The sequence below is a fragment of the Sturnira hondurensis genome, unplaced genomic scaffold (genome assembly GCF_014824575.4).
Source record: "Sturnira hondurensis isolate 20B ecotype Veracruz unplaced genomic scaffold, ASM1482457v3 Scaffold0001872, whole genome shotgun sequence".
NCBI classification, from domain to species: Eukaryota; Metazoa; Chordata; class Mammalia; order Chiroptera; family Phyllostomidae; genus Sturnira; species Sturnira hondurensis.
This window is the reverse complement of record NW_028074503.1, coordinates 964522-985073: the sequence shown is the minus strand read 5'-3', so window position 1 is coordinate 985073 and position 20552 is coordinate 964522. Positions and strand designations below refer to the sequence as shown.

Sequence of the window (20552 nt, the reverse complement as noted above, 5' to 3'; positions counted from 1 at the left end):
GTTAGGGTTTTCTCTTTATTTTTCAAAGCTTTCCAGTACTGTAAGTGAGGGTTTGCTATTGTTTATCTTTTTTTAGTGCTCTTGTCCTAAACTCTGGGGCATTTTTGGCCATTATTTCTTCAGATGGCTACTCTTCTGTTTTCTCTAGATTTATCTTACATGTTGAATATTAGAATTTCTGGATCTATATTTCATGTCTTTTTTTCCCTCTGTACTTTTATGTGCTGTGTTTTGAGAGAATGCCTGTTTTTTTACTTATATTTCATTGATTTTACATTAGCTTTGTTCCACAGGTGCTTATTTATTACTACTTTTTATTTGTTTTATAACCTCCTGTATAATATTTGCATATGGGTCCTGTTTTTATTTCTTTGAACCTTTAAAATACTCTTATTTAAAGTTTTCCCCCCTTAACTCAGTTATCTTTGGATGTAAAGAATGTTCTTCCCTCATTTGTTTGAAGATTATGTACTTATCTTTCAGCCATATTCTCTTCCTCTTGTCTTGATTATGAATCATCTGAATGAATAGCTTGCTGGAGCAGCTCCTTGTCCCAGAGGGTGGCTAGTTGGGCCAGACTTGCCTTACTTCAAGACTTCTTTCTCCTGGGATACCTTATAGCCTCTATTTCAAGGAAAGCTCTTTCATACTGTGTAGATTTTGTTTCTCTGAGTTTGTGTAAGCAGAGGAGATGTCATCCTGCTGATTCTGTGTTTTTGAAACCAAATGATGTATTTTTTTGAATTTTAAGTTTCACAGGGTTGGAAGTCCTTGTGCTTATTAACTTAATCACTACAAGATGACATAAACGGGGTTGTATGTCATTGGAAAAATGGCACTAACTGAGAAAATAAGAACGAAAGAAGAGAGGAAAATTACATGAAAGGTGTTTTACAACTGGAGGTGGTGAAGATTATTCTTAGATAGGGTTTTTATTTGACAGGTTCTAGAGAGTGAGCTGTATAATGATGAAGGGAAGAAAGTGCGTACGAGAGTTAGACTGGCTTGACTGAAGAGGCAGTGAGAGCCAAGAATTATAGCTACAGGTAAAATTGGTTTTGCTTGATGCCGCCCATCAGTGGAACCTCATTGTAGTGTGGGAGTTCTAAATTTAGAACCTAAAGTATAACAGGCATATAATAAAAATTAGCCTTGAAAATTCTATAAGCTACTCATAAAAGACGGTATCACTTGGTCACATTTTGTCTTATTGGAGACTGGCCAGCCAACTTTTTAGTTTTTAAAAATTTGTTTATAGATTTTATATAGAGAGAGGAAGGCGTGGGGGTGGGGAGAGATTGAGATTGGAAGAGGGAAACATCAATTTTGTTGTTCCACCTGTCCATGCATTCATTGGTTGATTCTTGTATGTGCCCTAACCAGGGATTGAACCTGCAACCTTGGTGTATTGGGAGGACGCTCTAATCAACTGAGCTACCCGGCCAGGGCTCTGGCAAGCCAACTCTTGATAAGTACAACATAGTCAGTTTTTCCATTAGCAATTACTAGATTGCCATTTTACTCTCATTTTCAAATATGTATAGGAATGAGCTTTTCTTGATAGAATTTACTCATGAAATTGGCTGCATCCACCCTTTTTTTTTGCACTTCAAATGTATATTTTTTGTCTTTTAGGGCCAGCTTTAGTAATTTATGCTTTTCCGCAAATTTTTCTACGTGTAAACTATTTTAGCCTAAGAGTTACTTTTATTTTTGGACCTGCATTTTCCCTCTTTTTTATTTATTTGTTACATTTGTTTTTTTCCTCCCTTGCTTATCTTGTCAGAGGTTTATATATTTTATTTTTCACAGAATCAACTAGTAAATTTATTCACTCAGTTATTTAAATTGTCTGTTTCATTCTACTTTTGCTTGTAATAATTTATTCTGTTTATCCCTTACGTTTTATTATTTTCTAACTTTTTAAATTGCATGCCTGGATCATTTATTTATACATATATAGTAATGAAAGTATTTAATTCTGAGGTTTTGCTGTTGTAATCTATTAGAGAATGCTGATCAGATGTTTAAAGACACACTAAAATCTATTTTTGCTGTTGGCTCAATGTCTTTACTTATGAAATTATAATTTCATAAATTACACAAATGAACTATCCCATAATAAGCACACTCATGGAACCAACACAGATAAACACAAACCTTTCAGCAACCCCCAAATCCCCTCACTTGCCCTGTTCTAATCACTTCCCCCGCCTTTTTTCCAAAGTTGTTTACACTAACCTGTCTTATTTTGACTATTTTCAGCNAGTAATGAAAGTATTTAATTCTGAGGTTTTGCTGTTGTAATCTATTAGAGAATGCTGATCAGATGTTTAAAGACACACTAAAATCTATTTTTGCTGTTGGCTCAATGTCTTTACTTATGAAATTATAATTTCATAAATTATGCAAATGAACTATCCCATAATAAGCACACTCATGTAACCAACACAGATAAACACAAACCTTTCAGCAACCCCAAAATCCCCTCACTTGCCCCGTTCTAATCACTTCCCCCGCCTTCTTTCCAAAGTTGTTTACACTAACCTGTCTTATTTTGACTATTTTCAGCTCTTTGTGAACCGAACCATACAGAATGTATTTATTTGGGTTTGGTTTATCAATGTTGTGTGTGTGTGTAGTTGTAATTCATTCGTGTTCATGCTATATACTACACAATTTATGCATAAATTATCACATAATTATTCATTTTTCAGTCGATCTGATGTATGATTGATTCTCTTTTTGTGGGTGGTAAAGTGTAGTAGACATTTAGTTACATTCAAATTTTCTGTATCATTTAATTTTTAAAAATATTTTATTTATTTATCTTTAGAGAGGAAAGGAAGGAGAGAGGGAGAGAAATATCAATGTATGGTTGCCTCTGGTGTGTCCGCTGCCAGGAACTGGCCTGCAACCTAGGAATGTGCCCTGACTGGGAATCGAACCACGATCGTGTGGTTCACAGGCCCGCACTCAATCCACTGAGCTACACCAGCCAGGGCTGTATCATTTAATTTTTAAAAAATATACTTTATTGGTTATGCCATTACAGTTGTCCTATTTCCCTGCCTTCATTCCCCTCTACCCTGCACACCCCTCCCCTACCATTCCCCACCTTTTGTTTATGTCCATGTGTCACAAGTTCTTTAGCTTCTACATTTCCCATACTATTCTTGCCCTCCCCCCTGTTTGTTTTCTACCTACTGCCTATACTACTTAGTCTCTGTACCTTCTCCCCCCACCCCTTCCCACTCTCCTGTTGCTAACCCACCATGTGATCTCCATTTTTATGGTTCTGCTCCTGATCTATCTGTCCTCTTAGTTTACTTTTGTTTTAGGTGTGGTTGTTAATAACTGTGAGTTTGCTATCCTTTCACTGTTCATATTTTTCATCTTCTTTTTCTTAGATAAGTCCCTTTAATATTTCATATAATAAGGGCTTGGTGATGATGAACTTCTTGAACTTGACCTTATCTGAGAAGCACTTTATCTGCCCTTCCATTCTAAACCATAGCTCTGCTAGATAGAGTAATCTAGGTCCTTACTTTTTATTATTTGGAATATTTGTACCAGTCCTTCTGGCTTCCAGTGTTTCTGTTAAGAAATCGGCTGTGCCAGTCCTTCTGGCTTCACGTGTTTCTGTTGAGAAATCAGCTGACAGCCTTATCAGAGCTCCATTGTCTATTACTAGGTGTTTCTCCCTTGCTGCTTTTAAGATTAGCTTTGTCTTTAAAATTTGCCCTTTTAATTGTGATGTGTCTTGGAGTAGGCCTCTTTGGGTTCATCTTGATTAGGATCCTCTGTGCTTCCTGAACTTGCACAACTTTTTCCCTTAACAAGTTAGGGAACCTTTCTGCTATTATTATTTCAAACAGGTTTTCTATCCTTTGCACCTTTTCTTCTCCTTCTGATATTTCTATGATGAGAATGTTATCTTTCGGTGACTTCCGTCAAGATGGAGGCATAGGTGGAAACACTGTGCCTTCTCCCACAACCAAGTTTGAATACAACAAAGGTTTGGAGAACAAAGACACAGCCAAAGAACAGAAAACTGAATTATATGGAAGTCTGACCACAACTAACCGTTCAACCGGGAGGGTAAGAGGGGCAGAGCCAGCAGCAGAGCAGGGTTGGGCAGGAAAGATCCCCTGACCTAGGCTCGCAAGTGGCCCAGACCCAGTCAGGGTGTGGGGCAGACTGACCGCGGTCGCACATTTGAGCACAGTGAGACGGACCACGCAGGCCCCAGGAGGTGAGGGTTGACGGCGGTGGCACAAACCCGTGGGCCCCGGTGACGGTGGCAGCTGCCGCACCTGTTGGGGGCCAAGGCGGGAGGCGGCAGACGGGACGCCATTGCTCCTTGTTGACCCCGCCCCCACATACAGTGTCACAACCCAGCAACTGAGTTGCCCTGCTCTGGTGAACACCTAGGGCTCCGAACGTGCTACAGAACAGGCATGAACAGCCCAAAAGATGGCGAAAGAAGAACTCAAAGTCCCAGAGCCAATAACTCTAAGCGACTGAGAAATTGCCAGCCTCTCAGAAGCACAATTCAAGACACCATTTATCAGGATGCTCACAGAACTGGTTGATTATAGTCACAAATGAGAGGAACATATGAAGGCTAAACTAATTGAAATGAAGGGAGATGTCCAGGAAACCAATAGCAATGGAAAGGAAACTGGGACTCAAATCAATGGAATGGACCAGAAGGAAGAACAAAACGTCCAACCAGAAAGGAATGAAAAATGAGGAGAGGCTTAGGAACCTCCAGGACTTCTTTAAACATTCCAATATCCGGATTATAAGGGTACCAGAAGGGGGAAAGAAACAGCCACGAGTGGAAAACGTATTTGAACAAATAATAAAGGAGAACTTCCCCAGTCTGGCAAAGGAAATAGACTTCCAGGAAATCCAGGAAGCTCAGAGAGTCCCAAAGAAGTTGGACCCAAGAAGGAACACACCAAGGCACATCATAATTACATTAGCCAAGACTAAAATGAAGGAGAGAATCCTAGAAGCAGCAAGAGATAAGGGGACAGTCACCTACAAAGGAGTACCCATCAGACTGTCAGCGGATTTCTCAAAAGAGACCTTACAGGCAAGAAGGGGCTGGAAAGAAGTATTCCAAGTCATGAAATCCAAAGACCTACAGCCAAGATTGCTTTATCCAGCAAAACTTTCATTTAGAATGGAAGGACAGATAAAGTGCTTCTCAGATAAGGTCAAGTTCAAGGAGTTCATCATCACCAAGCCCTTATTATATGAAATGCTAAAGGGACTTATATAAGAAAAAGAAGATGAAAAATATGAACAGTGAAAGGACAGCAAACTCACAGTTATTAACAACCACACCTAAAACAAAAGCAAACCAAGAGGACAGCTAGATCAGGAGTGGAACCATAGAAATGAAGAACACATGGAGGGTTAGCAAGAGGGGAGTTGGAGGAGGAGAAGGGGGGAGAAGGTACAGAAAATAGCATAGATGGTAGGTAGAAAATAGATAGGGGGGAGGGCAAGAATAGTGGGGGAAATACAGAATCTAAAGAACCTGTGACACATGGACATGAACGAAAGGGGGAGAATTGTGGGGGAGGGAGTGTGGGGGTAGAGGGGAATGAAGGGGGGGGAATAGAACAACTGTAATGCTATAATCAATAAAATATATTTTAAAAAAAGGGAATGTTTTCTTTCATGTTCTGAAGCTCCCTTAATCTATCCTTGTTCTTTTTTAGTATTTTTTTGTTTTGTTGCTCTGACTGGGTATTTCTACCTGTCTTCCAGCTCGCTGGTTCGGTACTCTGTTTCATTCAGTGTGCTTTTAATTACTTCTATTGTATTTTTCACTTCAGATACTATATTCTTAATTTCTTCCTGGTTTGTGTTCATAGTTCCTGTGTCCTTTTTCATGTTGCTGTAGTTCCCATGAAGTTCCTTTTAGCTCCCATAAAGTTTCTTGCAGTTCTGTGTTCTTGGGCATCCTTATAAGCATTGTTTTGAACTTAGTGTCTGCTACATTGCTTACCTCAATTTCATGTAGCACCCTCTCTGAGGATTCTTCCTTTCTTTTCATTTGGGGGTTACTTGTTTGTCCTCCATTTTAGGTGACTCTTTTTGTTTGTTTCTGTGTCTCAGGTTGCTCTGCTTTGCCTGCCTGTCTTGGTGGCGTGGACTTCTGTGAAAGGAGTTCTGTGGGACTCAGTGATGCAGTCCCTTTGATCTCCTGATCTATATGCTCTAGGGTTGCCCTTTGTTCATTTTATATGGGCTCTCTTGTACATGGGCTTCGGTCATTGATGGCTCATTCGTTGTTGGGTTCTCCCCTCCTGCAGGCTGACTTGGAGTCTCAACCCCTGCCATGTTTTATATGCTGTTGTACAGGTGCTGGTTAACAAAGCAATACTACCCAGAAGACCAAACCCATGCCGGCAAAAATAACCTCCTACCACATCAGCAGTATCGATAACAATTGAGCAAAGACCAGTAAGAGTGGAGAGAGATTAAGAATATTGTAGGAAAAAGGGAATGTGAGATGGCTAAAGGAGAGAACGATTTTGTGTTTGGAGAAGGAAGAGAATAAGAGTAGGGAACAGAAACAAGGCAAAGAAAGGGAGAAAATAAAATTTAAAATGTAAGTAAAACAGAAAAGGGTAATGGCAAAATGGAGTAAGAAAAGGGAAGAATAGAATATAAGATTTGAAATAAAATTTTAAAAGTAGTGAACCAAAGAGAATAAAAATGCAGAAAAACCCTAAGAGGGTCAATAACAGTGACAGCTAAGCAAAGATTAATAAAGGTGGAAGGAGAATAAGAATATTCTTATTCTTTTTTTCAGATTTATTTAATTATTGTTAAAGTACAGTTTTCTGTCTTATACTCCTAACCCAGCCCACCCCCCCGTGCTCCCCACCTCCCTCCCATTCCCCCTACCTTAGTTTTTGTCCATGTGTCCTTTATACTTGTTCCTGTAGAATATTCTTATTCTTATATTCCTTGCCCAAGAAAAGAAAAAAGAGAATATGTGATGTCTACAGTAAGGACAAGTGATTTTGAGAGGATAGAGGGAAGAGAAATAATGAGAGTAAGGAATAAGATCCAGGCTAAGAAAGGGAAAAAAATAAAATTTCAAACTCAAATAAGCGAGGGCAGGGGGAAGGCAAAATGAAGTAAGACACGGGGAGTGTAACATGTGAGATTTGAAATGAAAAAAAAAAATAGTGAATAGTAGGAATAGTAGCAATAACCATAATGTCCATGCCAGATAAGCCACAATTTATAAAGGTGGAAAGAAAATTATAAGAAGGAGAAAAAGAATAAGAATTGACTAAAAGAAGGAAGGATGATTTTGAGAGGATAGAGGGAGGGGAGTAAGGAATAGGAACAAGATGTAGTGTGGGGGAACATAAGATTTACAGCAAAAATGTCAAAGGACAGGAAGAAGGCAAAATGGAGTAAGAAGGGAAGGGTAGAGTGTGAGGTTTTAAATGAAAATAAAAAATCTAAATAAAAAGAAATAAAAATTAGTGAATTAGTTGAAATACACTTGACACAAAAGAAGAAGTCTTAAAAGGCTCTGCGAAAGAAAAAACAATGTGAATTCTGAAGAGGAACAAGGTAGAATTCGTCTCAGCAGCAGGGATGTCCAACTTACGGGCCACATGTGGCCCAGGATTGCTATGAATGTGTCCTAAGACAAAATCATAAATTTACTTAAAATGTTATGAGATTTTTTGAATGATTATTTGTCACAACGTATTTAATATGTGGCCCAAGACAACTGTTGTTCCGATGTGACTCAGAGATGCCAAAAGGCTGAACACCCCTATAGCAGAGTTTGGTATTTTCCTTCTTTTTCTTATTTTCTGTACATTCTCCCCCCTTCTCCTCCTCCTACTCCCATGTTACTAACTTTCGATGTGATCTCCATTTCTTTTGTCAGCTCAAGGTCCTAGGGTGGGTAGTCCAACTTCAGGCAGGGCCACCACTGTTACCTTCCCCTGCCTCTAGAGGGGGCTTCTATTGCAATTGGGATACTGGGGCCCTGTGTCTCCCTTGGGAAGCACTGTTCAGTCTTCTGGGAAAGTTGTGGGTGTGTTCCCCCTGCCCCGCCCATCTTGGTCTTTCTTAGATTATTTCCAGCAGTGTTATAATTTATGCTGAATTAGCTGTCTGTTTCAAGGGAGGAGCCAGTCTGTGTGAGAGGGTCTGCTCTTTACTGCTTGGTGCTGAGGGCAGCTCTGTGTGGTAGCTGAGGCTGGCGGGCCCTGATTCCCCCTTGCTGCATCGATGTCTGATCTCCTAGGGAAATAGAACCCTAGGAACCAGTGTATTTTGTCTCCCTGAGAGAAGTTCAAAATGGGCCCTTTAGGATTTCTCTATCTTTCTCTTGTGGATGTGCACCCTGTAGGGGGGGTTCTCGAGCCTCTCCTCCTTGCAATCCTGCAGGAGGTAGGGGCTCCCCACTGGGGGAACAGGGCTCTGTCTGGCTGCAAATAATCTCAGGTGCTCTTGCCTGCCCAGTTCCTAGCCCGTTGCCCTTGTAACAGAGTCAGTCCTGAGTTTACCACTCTGCTCAGCCTCCATCCTGCTAGCTGTGCCAGGCTGGAGCTGAGAAATCTCCTTGCTGTGCTTTCTTCTTTCTCAGCTCAGGTGCACTCATTGGGAGCACACCACACCCTGAATCTTTTCCCCTTGCTTGGCAGGGCAGGTGCACAAGGATTCCCTGCCCAGCACACCTCATTTTCTCTCTCTTTTTTAAAAAAATATATCTTATTGATTATGCCATTATAGTTGTCCCATTCCCCCCTTCACTCCCCTCCACCCCTCCCCCACCATTCACCCCCCCTTTCGTTCATGTCCATGTGTCACAGGTTCTTTAGATTCTGTATTTCCCATAGTATACCTGCCCTCCCCTCTGTCTATTTTCTAACTATCATCTGTGCTACTTATTCTCTGTACCTTCTCCCCCCTTCTCCTCCTCCCACTCCCCTGTTACTAACCTTCCATGTGATCTCCATCTCTATGATTCCGCTCCTGATCTAGCTATCCTCTTAGTTTGCTTTTGTTTTAGGTGTAGTTGTTAATAACTGTGAGTTTGCTGTCCTTTCACTGTTCATATTTTTTATCTTCTTTTTCTTAGATAAGTCCCTTTAACATTTCATATAATAAGGGCTTGGTGATGATGAACTCTCTGAACTTGACCTTCTCCGAGAGGCACTTTCTTTGCCCTTCCATTCCAAATGAAAGCTCTGCTGGATGGAGTGATCTTGGATGTAGGTCCTTGCCTTTCATGACTTGGAATACTTCTTTCCAGCCCCTTCTTGCCTATAAGGTCTCTTTTGAGAAATCTGCTGACAGTCTGATGGACTCCTTTGTAGGTGACTATCCCCTTATCTCTTGCTGTTTCTAGAATTCTCTCGTTTATTTTAATCTTGGGCAATGTAATTATGATGTGCCTTGATGTGTTCCTCCTTGGGTCTGACTTGTTTGGGTCTCTCTGAGCTTCCTGGATTTCCTGGAAGTCTAGTTCCTTTGCCAGACTGGGGGAGTTGTCCTTTATTATTTGTTCAGATAAGTTTTCCACTCGTGGCTGTTCCTCTTCCCCTTCTGGTACCCCTATAATTTGGATGTTGGAATGTTTAAACATGTTCTGGAGGTTCCTAAGCCTCTCCTCATTTTTTTGAATTCTTGTTTCTTCATTCTTTTCTGTTTGGTCATCTTTTTCTTCCTTCTGGTCCACTCCCTTGATTTGAGTCCCAGTTTCCTTTCCATCACTATTGGTTTCCTGTGCATTTCCCTTCATTTCAATTAGTTTAGCCTTCATATGTTCCTCTAATTTGTGGCTAAAATCAACCAATTCTGTGAGCATCCTGATCACCAGTGTTTTGAACTGTGCATGTGAAAGGTTGGCTATTTCTTGGTCTCTTAGAATTATAGACTCTGGGGCTTTGAGCTGTTCTTGAGTGATAATGTTTGGTCTGTTTGCACCTGTTATGTATGAGGGGCTGAGCCTCAGGTGTTCACCAGGGCTGGGCAACCCAGTTGCTGGGTTGTGACACTTTAAGTGGGGGCGGGGTCAGAGGGAAAAAAATGGCTCTTTGCTCCACTTTGCTCTGTCTCATATTTCTGTCTCTCTCATATCTCATATTATTGCAGCTTCCCACAAGCAAATTGGGCCCCTCTGGTGCTGGTTCCCAGGTGTCTGGGCCCGTGTACTCTCCAGGACCCTGTGGGTCTCTCCAGTGAACTCTCTGTGAGCCTGGGAGCCTCTCCCAGCCCCTCGACCCCAAGAAAGTCTTTCCAGTTGGTGCTTTCAGGCTCTAATTCCAGTCACTGGGGCCGTAGCCTGAGTGGTCTGTCTTACTGTTCGCTCCTTTGCTTGGTTTATCTGAGCATGAATGTGTGACCGCAGTCAGCCAGCCACCCTGCACCCTCACTGGGTCCGCCCGTTGCCACCCCATGCCTGGGATCCACCAACTGCCTCTGCCTCTGCTCCTAGGTCTGTTGGATGGAACGAGCTTCCCAGGCTGACCCCACTCTGCCCGTCTTACTGGTCTGTCTGAGTGGTTTGTTGTTGTCAGACTTCTGTACAGTTCAATTTTCACTGTTTTGGCTGCGTTTTTGTTACCGTAACTTTGCTGTCTTTAAATTTAGTTTTGGGAGGGGGCACAGTGTTTCCACCTATGCCTCCATCTTGGCCGGAAGTCTCCTTTTCTCTTTTTAAATAGTCTCTCCAGGCATTTCCACCGCAGCACTGAGTCACTGTGTGGCTTACTGCACACACCACATCTTCAAAAAGTCAGAGGTCTCTCACAGTCAAAACTGACTGCAGCCTGTCTCCACCTGTCAGAGGTGCATGTAGAATCCCTGTCTCTCTGGCACTTTTCTGGTTGGCGTTTGCTGCTGCAGCTGTAGGTGTGCTGTTCTGTGTGTGTGTGTGTGTGTGTGTGTGTGTACGTTGGATCTCCCTAGCTTTGTGTATCCAAGTCACTCCTCCCCTGGGTCGGGGAGTTCTTTGCCCTGGAAGGGGAGGGAGCGGCAGAGCTGCAGTCTCTGACTAGCATTCCTACCCCTGCAGGCACTGTACCCAGGGTACTTCCCCTTCAACCTATAAAATCTTAAACCACCTGTTGGGATGTGTCTTCTGTACTCCTTGGCTTCCAGTCCACTGAGATTCTGTTGAATAATCAGTTTTTTAGAAGATCAGCCAAATATTTGAATTGGGAACAAGAGCAAGTGGACTCATATTCCACCATCTTCTCTCCTATTTTCTGTGACTTTTCATTCTAACATAAGCACAGAATTGAGTTTTTCAAACGGAAATATAATCTACATATAGTGAAATGCATGTATCTTAAATGTTCAGAGTAATAAGTTTTGACAAATATAAATTCTCTGTAACCCTTTTTATAATCAAATTATAGAACATTTCCACCATCCCAGAAAGTTTTCTTGAATCATTTCCAGTCAGTCCTCATCCCCTCCCACTGCCCAGATCCCTGAGATGCTGCTGATCTCCTGTAGCTTTGTGCGTTTTAAAATTGTACAGAATGTACTTCATTTTTTTGGTTTGACCTAGTTCATTCAGCATAGTTTTTGAGATTCATCCATGTTTTGACTGTATCAGTTCTGATTGCTCTATATTCTTGCCAGTCTTAGGGGTATCACGGTTTTTCGTTTTAGTGGGTATGTAATATGTAAGCATAGTTTTGATCATAGTGAATATGCAGTCTCTCCTGCCCCCAATGTTGGAATATTACCTGAATGATAATTTCTGATCTTTTGTCATAGACATTAGAAAATATTGTGGTTTGAGTATTTCCTTTGGATGGAAAGTCCTTTGTACTATTGTAAATTAACTGAGAATCATAAAGCTGAAAGTGCATTTAGAAATCATTTAACAGAAAACCCTCATTTTATAGGGTGAGCAAACTGGCTTGAAATTTAAGTGACTAGTTAGTACTAAGTGTAGGTGAATTGATTTCGATTTAATGTTTTTGATCTAATGCCTTTTTTCTTAACGTTTTTGAAATTGTATTTTATTTTCTTTGTAATAAATGGCCAGTTAATCTGTACCTTTTGTTTTACACTCTCTTCAGAAAATTTTTGGTATAGATGAGTTAGATAAGGGGAATGAATTTAAAGTGGCTTCATTCATTTAATTTCCCTTATTTTAGCACTCTCTCTCTCTCACTGTCTCTCTTTTTTTTCCCTTATGAAGAAATAAGACCAGGAGAGACAAAAATAGAAAGGGAGCAGCTCTGAGAAACTTGCAGTTGAGGATGTCATAAATCCTTTTAACTTGCTTTTTCCCATTTGAGTTTCAGGAATTGAATACTGTTATTTAATGCCTCCTTAATGTCCCTAGGTATGCTGGTGCCTTGAGAGCTTCAGGGGAAATGGCTTCAGCACAGTATATTACTGCAGGTGAGTGTCATGCTTGAAAAAGACATACTTTTCAAGAGAGAGCATAGTATTTACTAAATGTTATTTTTCACTCACATTTCAATTTATAAAATGTGTTTGGTAAAACATCACCTCATTAAAGTTGGACTACTTACTGTAAACTACTTGAGACTGCTTGTATTTAAATTATAAACCAGTGATGTGTGTCCTTTTTGAGAATGTGTGTCCTTTTTAACCCAATATTTGGGTTAAATTATAATTTTGACTTTAGATTCTATTAATAAAATAAATTTGGGGGGATATCTAGAGATAGGTTTTGTTATAGTTGATGAAATCATTAATAAAAGAGAGTCTTAGTGGGTATTAGTGTAAGTGGGGTATGAGAAATGAGGAGAAATAGAAATTCTTAAAGGAGAGAAATAATTTATTTCTTTATTATATGAGACCGTCTATTTCCCTGTCTCATTTTGGAGCATTTTGACAAAATGAGTACCCTCTTAAATCATGGGGTAGGTTGATAGAGTTTTTATAGGTGTGGTGTTTTTTTTTTGTTGTTTTTATAGCAGCTTTATTGAGATATTCATATACTATATAATTCACTCATTTGAAGTATGTAATTCATTGTTTTATAGTGAATTCACACAGATGTAGCCTACAGTCCTCCGCTCTACCAGCTAAGCTATCAAAGGCCTTTTAGTGAATTTGTAGAGTTGTGCAACCATCACCAAAATCAATTTTAGAGTCTTTTGAGCATTCCATAAAGAAACTCTCCCTTATAAAAGTCACCTTGTTTTCCCTTCATCACTCCCAGCCCCATACAAGCACTAATCAACTGTCAGCCTCTGGAGATTTGTCTATTCCAGACTTTTGGTATAAATGGGATTATACAATTTGTGGTCTTTTTTTGACTGGCTTCTTTTCTCTTAGAATGTTTTCAGGGTTCATCCACATTATATAGCATGTAGCAGTACTTCATCCCTTTTTATTGCTGAATAAGATTCTGTTGATTGGATATACCACATTTCATTTATCCATTCATCATTGAGAGACATTTGGGTGGTTTCTGCTCTTTGACTGTTACAAGTATTGCTGAACATTCTGTGTGTAAGTCTTTGTGTGGACATGTGTTGTTATTTCTCTTGGGTAAATCTCTAGGAGTAAATTGTTGGTTTATATGGTAACTATATTTAATCTTTTAAGGAACTGCCAGGCAATTTTCTGAAGCATCAGCATCATTTTACATTTCCTTTCAGCATGTATGAGTGTTCCAGTTTCTCAGTATACTTCATATGTCAATAATGCTGGATGTTTTTTTGTCCTTGATTATAACCATTCCAGGGATCTGAAATAGTATGTTACTGTGGTCAACTGTTAATTTTTAATACTATAAGCAGTGAGTTTCTTTGTGTCATTTGGAGTTAGAGATTTCCTCTAACCTTTTTTCCTAAAAGGGGCTTTTTTTAAAATGAAGTTTTTAATGAGCAAATATCATTTATATCTAGTTCATTTGATTGCTTATGTATCTAAGAGTAATTCAGAATTTTCTACAACTTTTCCAGTGTCTTATAGAAGGCTAGTAGTATTGATGGGATGGTTATTTTTTGCTTCTTGACTTTTTAAACTTTATTTTTTTAAATTGATTTTTAGGAAGGGAGAGGGAGAAAGCATAGGTTGTTCCACTGATGTATGCATTCATTTGTTGCCTCTTGTATGTGCCCTGACTAGAGATTGAACCTGCAACCTTGGCGTATTGGGAGGATGCTCTAAACAACTGAGCCAGGGCTAAACTTTTTTATTTGGGGCTAAATTTAAATTCACGGAAAAGTTCCAAGAATTCACCAGTTACAAATTTTTTTGTCATGTCTGGTTCATCCTTCTCTGTAATGCATATTCTTTTTTCTGAACCATTTGAGAGTAAGTTGCACACATCATGTTTTTTATTTCCGAATACTTCCGTATGTATTTCCTAAGGATTAGGACATTCATAACCATAGATTTTTAAAATCTGGGGATTTAACACTGATATAGTACTCTAAAGTACAGACATTATTTATTTATTTACTTATTTTTCATTCTTGCCTGAGGACAGACTATTTACATTTTTACAATTGAGCCAAAATCGCCCACTGTAAAGTTGTTTCAGATGATGACATCTGGCAGAGAGAGGGTCCGGACGCAGAACTGTGTACAGCTAGTGATTGCATTGTGAAGTCTGGGGAGTTCCTGCAGTTGGACAGCACATGTTTTTCTTATTAGGAATCTAACAATTACAAAAGGAATAGATGTATACAAAAACAATTATTAAGCAGCTTTTGAATAGTAATTGAGATTTAATTTACAGTAGCATGCGTTAAATATGCCAGTGTTTTACTAAGGTACTGTTTGCTTTGTTTTTAAGCCCTTAGAGATTTGTTTGATTCCATGGATAAAACTTCTTCTAGTATTCCACCTATTATTCTACTGCAGTTTTTGCACATGGCTTTTCCACAGTTTGCAGAGAAGGGCGAACAAGGACAGTATCTTCAACAGGTAATCATGGCAAGGCTCTTGGTTTCATTTTGTAAATGTAAAACTTAGGTTTTCTACACTTACCATACTTACTGGAGTTAATTTGGAAATAGAAATATCAGTCCTCTCTAGTTCAAACCACTGTTATATATTGCCTGGGGTGATCATCTTGTTCACTTGTGTTTCTTTGCATTGTTTCTCTGTATAGCTCCCAAACTCCTTTTAAAATGTAAATAAGATGACATTGGTCCCTGTTCAATACTTCCTGGTGATCTTCTATCCCTAAATAATTTAAATCCTAAATAATCCTAAATAATTAGCATTCTGGCTACTTTTTTGGATAGTTGCCTCTGCCACTGTCCTCCTTGCTCACTTCTCTCCAGATACTGGCTTCCTTGCTATTTTTTAAACCCTCCAAAAATCCTCTTTCTGCAGGACCTTTGCTTTTTTTTTTTTTGTAAATTTGAGATTACATTTATTATAGCTGGGGACAGTGAAACAAGGAAGGGTTCAGGATAGAAGCAGCAGTAGGAGAGCCTACCTAGGCGGGGGTGCTTTGTCTAGAGACAGGAAAGAGGTGAGCCATGGTGAGGCTGCTGTCAGCCCACTGGCAGGTCAGTGAAAAAAGAGCCTTGGAGACAGGTTCAGGGTGTTAGCCCAGGATGAGCTGCCACTGCCCACTGCTCCCCTGGTTGCAAGTCTCATGGGGACCCTTAGAGTTTAGGAGGAAGAAAATTCACTAGAAAAGAAGACAAGTGAAGTGTCCCAAGGAGGGCAGCCAGGGTCTTTGCTTTTGTTCCTTTGGCTCTTAGTATATGACTTTCATTTTCCTCCTTACTGTCAGGTCTCATGGCTCGAATGCATGAGACAGGTTCTCCTTGATTATCCTATTGATGTAGCACACTTTTCCTTCTCCCAGTCACTCTGCTCCCTTATTGCCTTCTTTCCCCCTTTACTACCCTTCTCTGTACCTGAATTTATGTTATATTTTGTTTATCTAGGTTTCCCATTAGAACCTTTCTATTTTGTTTACTGCTGTGTGTTCCTAGTGTCCAGAACAGTATTCAGCATAATCAGGAGTTCAGTAAACATCTTGCTTAATTTTAATTAAATTTATTGGGGTGACATTGGTTAATAAAATTATATAGATTTTAAGTATACAGTTCTACCATAAAAACATCTCTTGAATGAATGAAAATAACTAGTTTGGAATTTCTTTGTTGTTTGAAGGTCAAAAAAGATCAACATTGGCTTAAAATTTTTGAAGAAAAAATTAGCTTTCTTCTCCTTCCCTGAGGACACTAAATATTTTTGGAAGGATTCTGTAGATCAAACACTGTCATAGCCAGGATTATTTACTGTGTCATTTTTAAAATTACAGGATGCTAATGAATGTTGGATACAAATGATGCGAGTATTGCAACAGAAATTGGAAGCCATAGAGGATGATTCTGTTAAAGAGGTAATTGAAATATATTTGTAATTATTGATTTTCTTTGTATTTTGATTCATCCCCACCCCAATGGCTTGAAATAAATTCATCTTAATAGATAGGCATGTACTTGCATACTTCAGATGTTCAGTCTGTAGTTGGAATTTGAAAGCTTGCATTTGACACTTGAGTTAATGTATTTTTATTAAACTTAATTGATATTATTGAGCATCTGTAGTTTTTTCATAATGTTTTTTGAACAGCAGAAGGATTTTACAGAAAGGGATTACATTTTAAAAAGTTTAAATATGTTTCACTAAACTGGATTGTGTGGGAGGAAATATAATTACATAATGTAAAATAGGCATTTTTATTTTAATATTTGCAGACAGATTCTTCATCTGCATCAGCATTGACACCTTCTAAAAAGAAAAGTTTAATTGATCAATTCTTTGGAGTTGAATTTGAAACTACGTATCCTTATGAGCCAAGATATGTATGAACTACTCATAACTTACTAGAAGTGAATGAAGTAAATTGGTATAAATAATGTTAACTGATGGGAATGGTGGGTGGGATGGTAAGAAAAATTCTTCAGAGATTTGTGTGTCTAAGCAATATCATGGGAATTAGACATTTGGAAAAATATACCCATTGGAGTTATCTTGAAGTTTAGATAACTCTATACTTTAAGGATATTCAATATTGTTTCCTAAGAACATCTTTTTTAAAAAATATATTTTATTGATTATGCTATTACAGTTGTCCGATTTTTCCCCCTTTATTCTTCTTTGCCCTGTATCCCACCTCCCACCCTCATTGCCCTGCTTGGTTCATGTCCATAGGTGATACATATAAGTTCTTTGGCTTCTCCATTTCCTGTGCTGTTCTTAACCTTCCCCTGTCTATTTTGTACCTACCATCTGTTCTTCTTATTCCGTATACCTTTTCTCCCATTCTCCCTCCCCCTCCCCATTGATAATCTCCATGTGATCCCCATTTCTGTGATTCTGTTCCTGTTCTAGTTGTTTGCCTAGTTTTTTTTTTTAGGTTCAGTTGTTGATAGTTGCGAGTTTGTTGTCATTTTTACTGTTCATAGTTTTGATTGTCTTCTTTTCTTAGATAAGTTGCTTTAACATTTCATATAATAAGGACTTGGTGATGATGAACTCCTTTGATTTTACCTTATCTGGGAAGCACTTTATTTGCCCTTCCATTCTAAATGATAGCTTTGCTGGATAGAGCAATCTTGGATGTAGGTCCTTGACTTTTATGACTTTGAATACTTCTTTCTAGCCCCTTCTTACCTGCAAGGTTTCTTTTGAGAAATCAGCTGACAGTCTTATGGGCACTCCTTTGTAGGTGACTGTCTCCTTTTTTCTTGCTGCTTTTAAGATTCTCTCCTTATCTTTAATCTTGGGTAGTGTAATTACGATGTGCATTGGTGTGTTCCTCTTTGGGACTCTGAGCTTCCTGAGCTTCCGAACTTCCTGGAAGTCTATTTCCTTGCCTAGATTGGGAAAGTTTTCCTTCATGATTTAGATGTGGGAATGTTTAAAGTCGTCCCAGGTTCCTAAGCCTATCCTCATTTTTTTGAATTCTTGTTTCTTCATTCTGTTTTGGTTGGATGTTTATTTCTTCCTTCTCCTCCAAATAATTGATTTGGGTCCTGGTTTTCTTCCCTTCACTGTTTATTCCCTGTATAGTTTCCTTTATTTCACTTTGGGTAGCCTTCACTTCTTCCTCTATGTTGTGACCATACTCAACCATTTCTGTGAGCATCCTGATAACCAGTGTTTTGAACTCTGCATCTGATAGGTTGGCTATCTCTTTATCTCTTAGTTCTATTTTTGGAGCTTTGGTCTGTTCTTTCATTTGGGCTGTATTTTTTGTCTCGTCCTCCTGTTATGAAGTAAGGGGTGGAGCCTTAGATACTCACCAGGATGGGGAAACCCACTTTGCTGTGTTGTGGTGCTGTATTTGGGGAGGGAACTAAGGTAACAGTGCCACTTGCTCAGCTCTTGGCTACTTCCCTGGCTACCCACAAGCAAATTGGGCCCTTCAACGGCTGATTCCCGGGTGGGTGGGTTTGTGTACCTTCTAGAACCTTGTGGGTCTCTTCAATGAACTCTTTTAAGGCTGGGAGTTTCTCCTGCCACTGAAACTCTCACAGGTTTTTACAGCCAAAGGTTTTGAGGCTTTATTTTTCCCTGCTGGAACACTGAGTTATGTGGAACCCTGGGTCTTGTGGTCTGTCTCACTCTCTAGTTGTTTGTCCCAGTTATCTGGTTACCCACACACAAATGTGGGGCTGCCCCACCTGCCAGCCACTGCCTTGCTGGGAGTCTTATCCGCCTCAGCTGCCTGACTCCGCCCCTCCTCCTAGTCTGAATAAATGTATCATTTTTAAGTCCTTGGTTGTTGGACTTCCCATACAGTTCAGTTTTCTGGCAGTTCTAGTTATTTTTTGTCTTTAAATTTGTTGTTGTTCTTCTTTTCGTTGTGCAAGGAAGCAAAATGTATGTATCTACACCTCCATCTTGGCCAGATGTCCCCTAAGAACATCTTTTGTGGAGTCCACTTCATTAATTTCCCTCATAAGGAATTAATTTTTGATTGTATGAAGTGGAGTACATCAGATAAATAAACGAGATGGAAACAATTTATAAAACTTGAATTTAGGAAAGTATTATTTTCTAGGTGATGGATAGAGACTTACAAAAGATTTCTCTTTATGTATCTTTGGGTTTTTAATAACATTTTTAGAAAATACAAATTTGTTTAATGTTTAGGCTTTTCATACATTCATTATTCGTTGTTGGTAAGTGAATGAGCGTTTTTAAATATGTTGAAATAAATCTCTATGGAAGACCAAAATGTTTTAAATACTGAGGAATGATACTGTTAATTTTAATAGCATTAGGATAGTTTGTTCAAGATTATATGATAAATTTAATGTCTGTTAGCCTGTTCCTTATCTTATTTCGCAAAGCATGAAATGTACAGAATCTGAAGAAGAGGAAGTCACCAAAGGAAAGGAAAGTCAGCTTCAGCTTAGCTGTTTTATCAATCAAGAAGTCAAGTATCTTTTTACAGGACTTAAATTGGTAAGAACAATTAGAGTCAATCCTCTTTATTTGTGGACTCCGTATTTGCAAATTCACCTGCTTGCTAAAATTTTATTTGTAACCCATCATGGCCATTTGAAGACATGCTTATTAGTGTGGCAAAAATTTATTTTATTTTTATCCTTACCTGAGGATATGTGTTTTGAGATTTAGAAAGAAGGAAAGTGGGATGGGAGGAGAGAAAGAAAGAAACATTGATGTGAGAGAAACACGGATGCTTGCCTCCTACGATTGAATGTGAACCTGGTTTGCGCCCTGACTGGGAGTTGAGCCCGCAGCCTTCTGGTATGTGGGACAATACTTGAATAGCTGAGCCACCTGGCCAGGGCTAGTGTGGCAAAAATTTTGAGTCAGCTGGCACACATTATTTCACCTGAGGTCCTGGTCCAGTTAGGTGGCGCTCTTTCTTGTTTCAGCTCTCATACTATAAACAAGTGTCCTTCTCATAGTCATTTGACAGTCTCACGTTTTTGTACTTGTTGATTTTGCTGTTTAAAATGGCCTTCAGGTGTAGTGCTGAAGTGCTATCTGATGTTTTAAGTGCAAGAGAGCTGTGACATACCTTAAGGAGAAAATGAAGTTTCTTAGATAAGCTTCATTCAGGGGTGTTTTAGTGTAGCTGTGTGTTAACCTTGTTAACAATTAACAGTGTATGTGAAGTAAGGTGTCATTATAGAGAAACACTCATAAAACAAGGTTGTGTATTGATTGGTTGATAAAAATGAGGCCAGAGGCTTTCAGGGTGACTCTGAGGGTATGATAATGGGGATATGTTAATAATTCTGAAGTGTAAACTGGGATTGTGCTGTGCAGATCAGGCCATCTAGTCATCCCTCCTGTCATTGCGCTAGTGTTGCAGCTGAGGCTCTAGAACTTAGTGACTGACTTTGGTTTATGGCAGAGCCAGATCTAGCACTTGCTTCTTTCATTATTCAGTTAGTACTCTTTGCCCAGTGACATATGAAAGAAGGCACTGTAGTGAGCAGATGGATAAAATACAGTGGGTTTGCTTGCCAGCTTGTTAATTTGATGTGATTTGGGGAATATGCACATCCTTTTGAAGGATAGGCAGTGAA

General features: G+C 39.3%; 1 protein-coding gene across 1 annotated transcript in view; it reads left to right on the top strand.

Moving 5' to 3' along the window:
- The window catches only part of USP14 (ubiquitin specific peptidase 14), a 58308-nt gene that overhangs the window by 22810 nt on the left and 14946 nt on the right, over positions 1–20552 (top strand). Inside the window, exons 6-10 of the mRNA XM_037031636.1 lie at positions 12371–12429; positions 14807–14937; positions 16298–16378; positions 16737–16822; positions 19341–19455. Coding sequence (XP_036887531.1) covers positions 12371–12429; positions 14807–14937; positions 16298–16378; positions 16737–16822; positions 19341–19455 — 472 coding nt within the window. The remainder of the gene's footprint in view (positions 1–12370; positions 12430–14806; positions 14938–16297; positions 16379–16736; positions 16823–19340; positions 19456–20552) is intronic.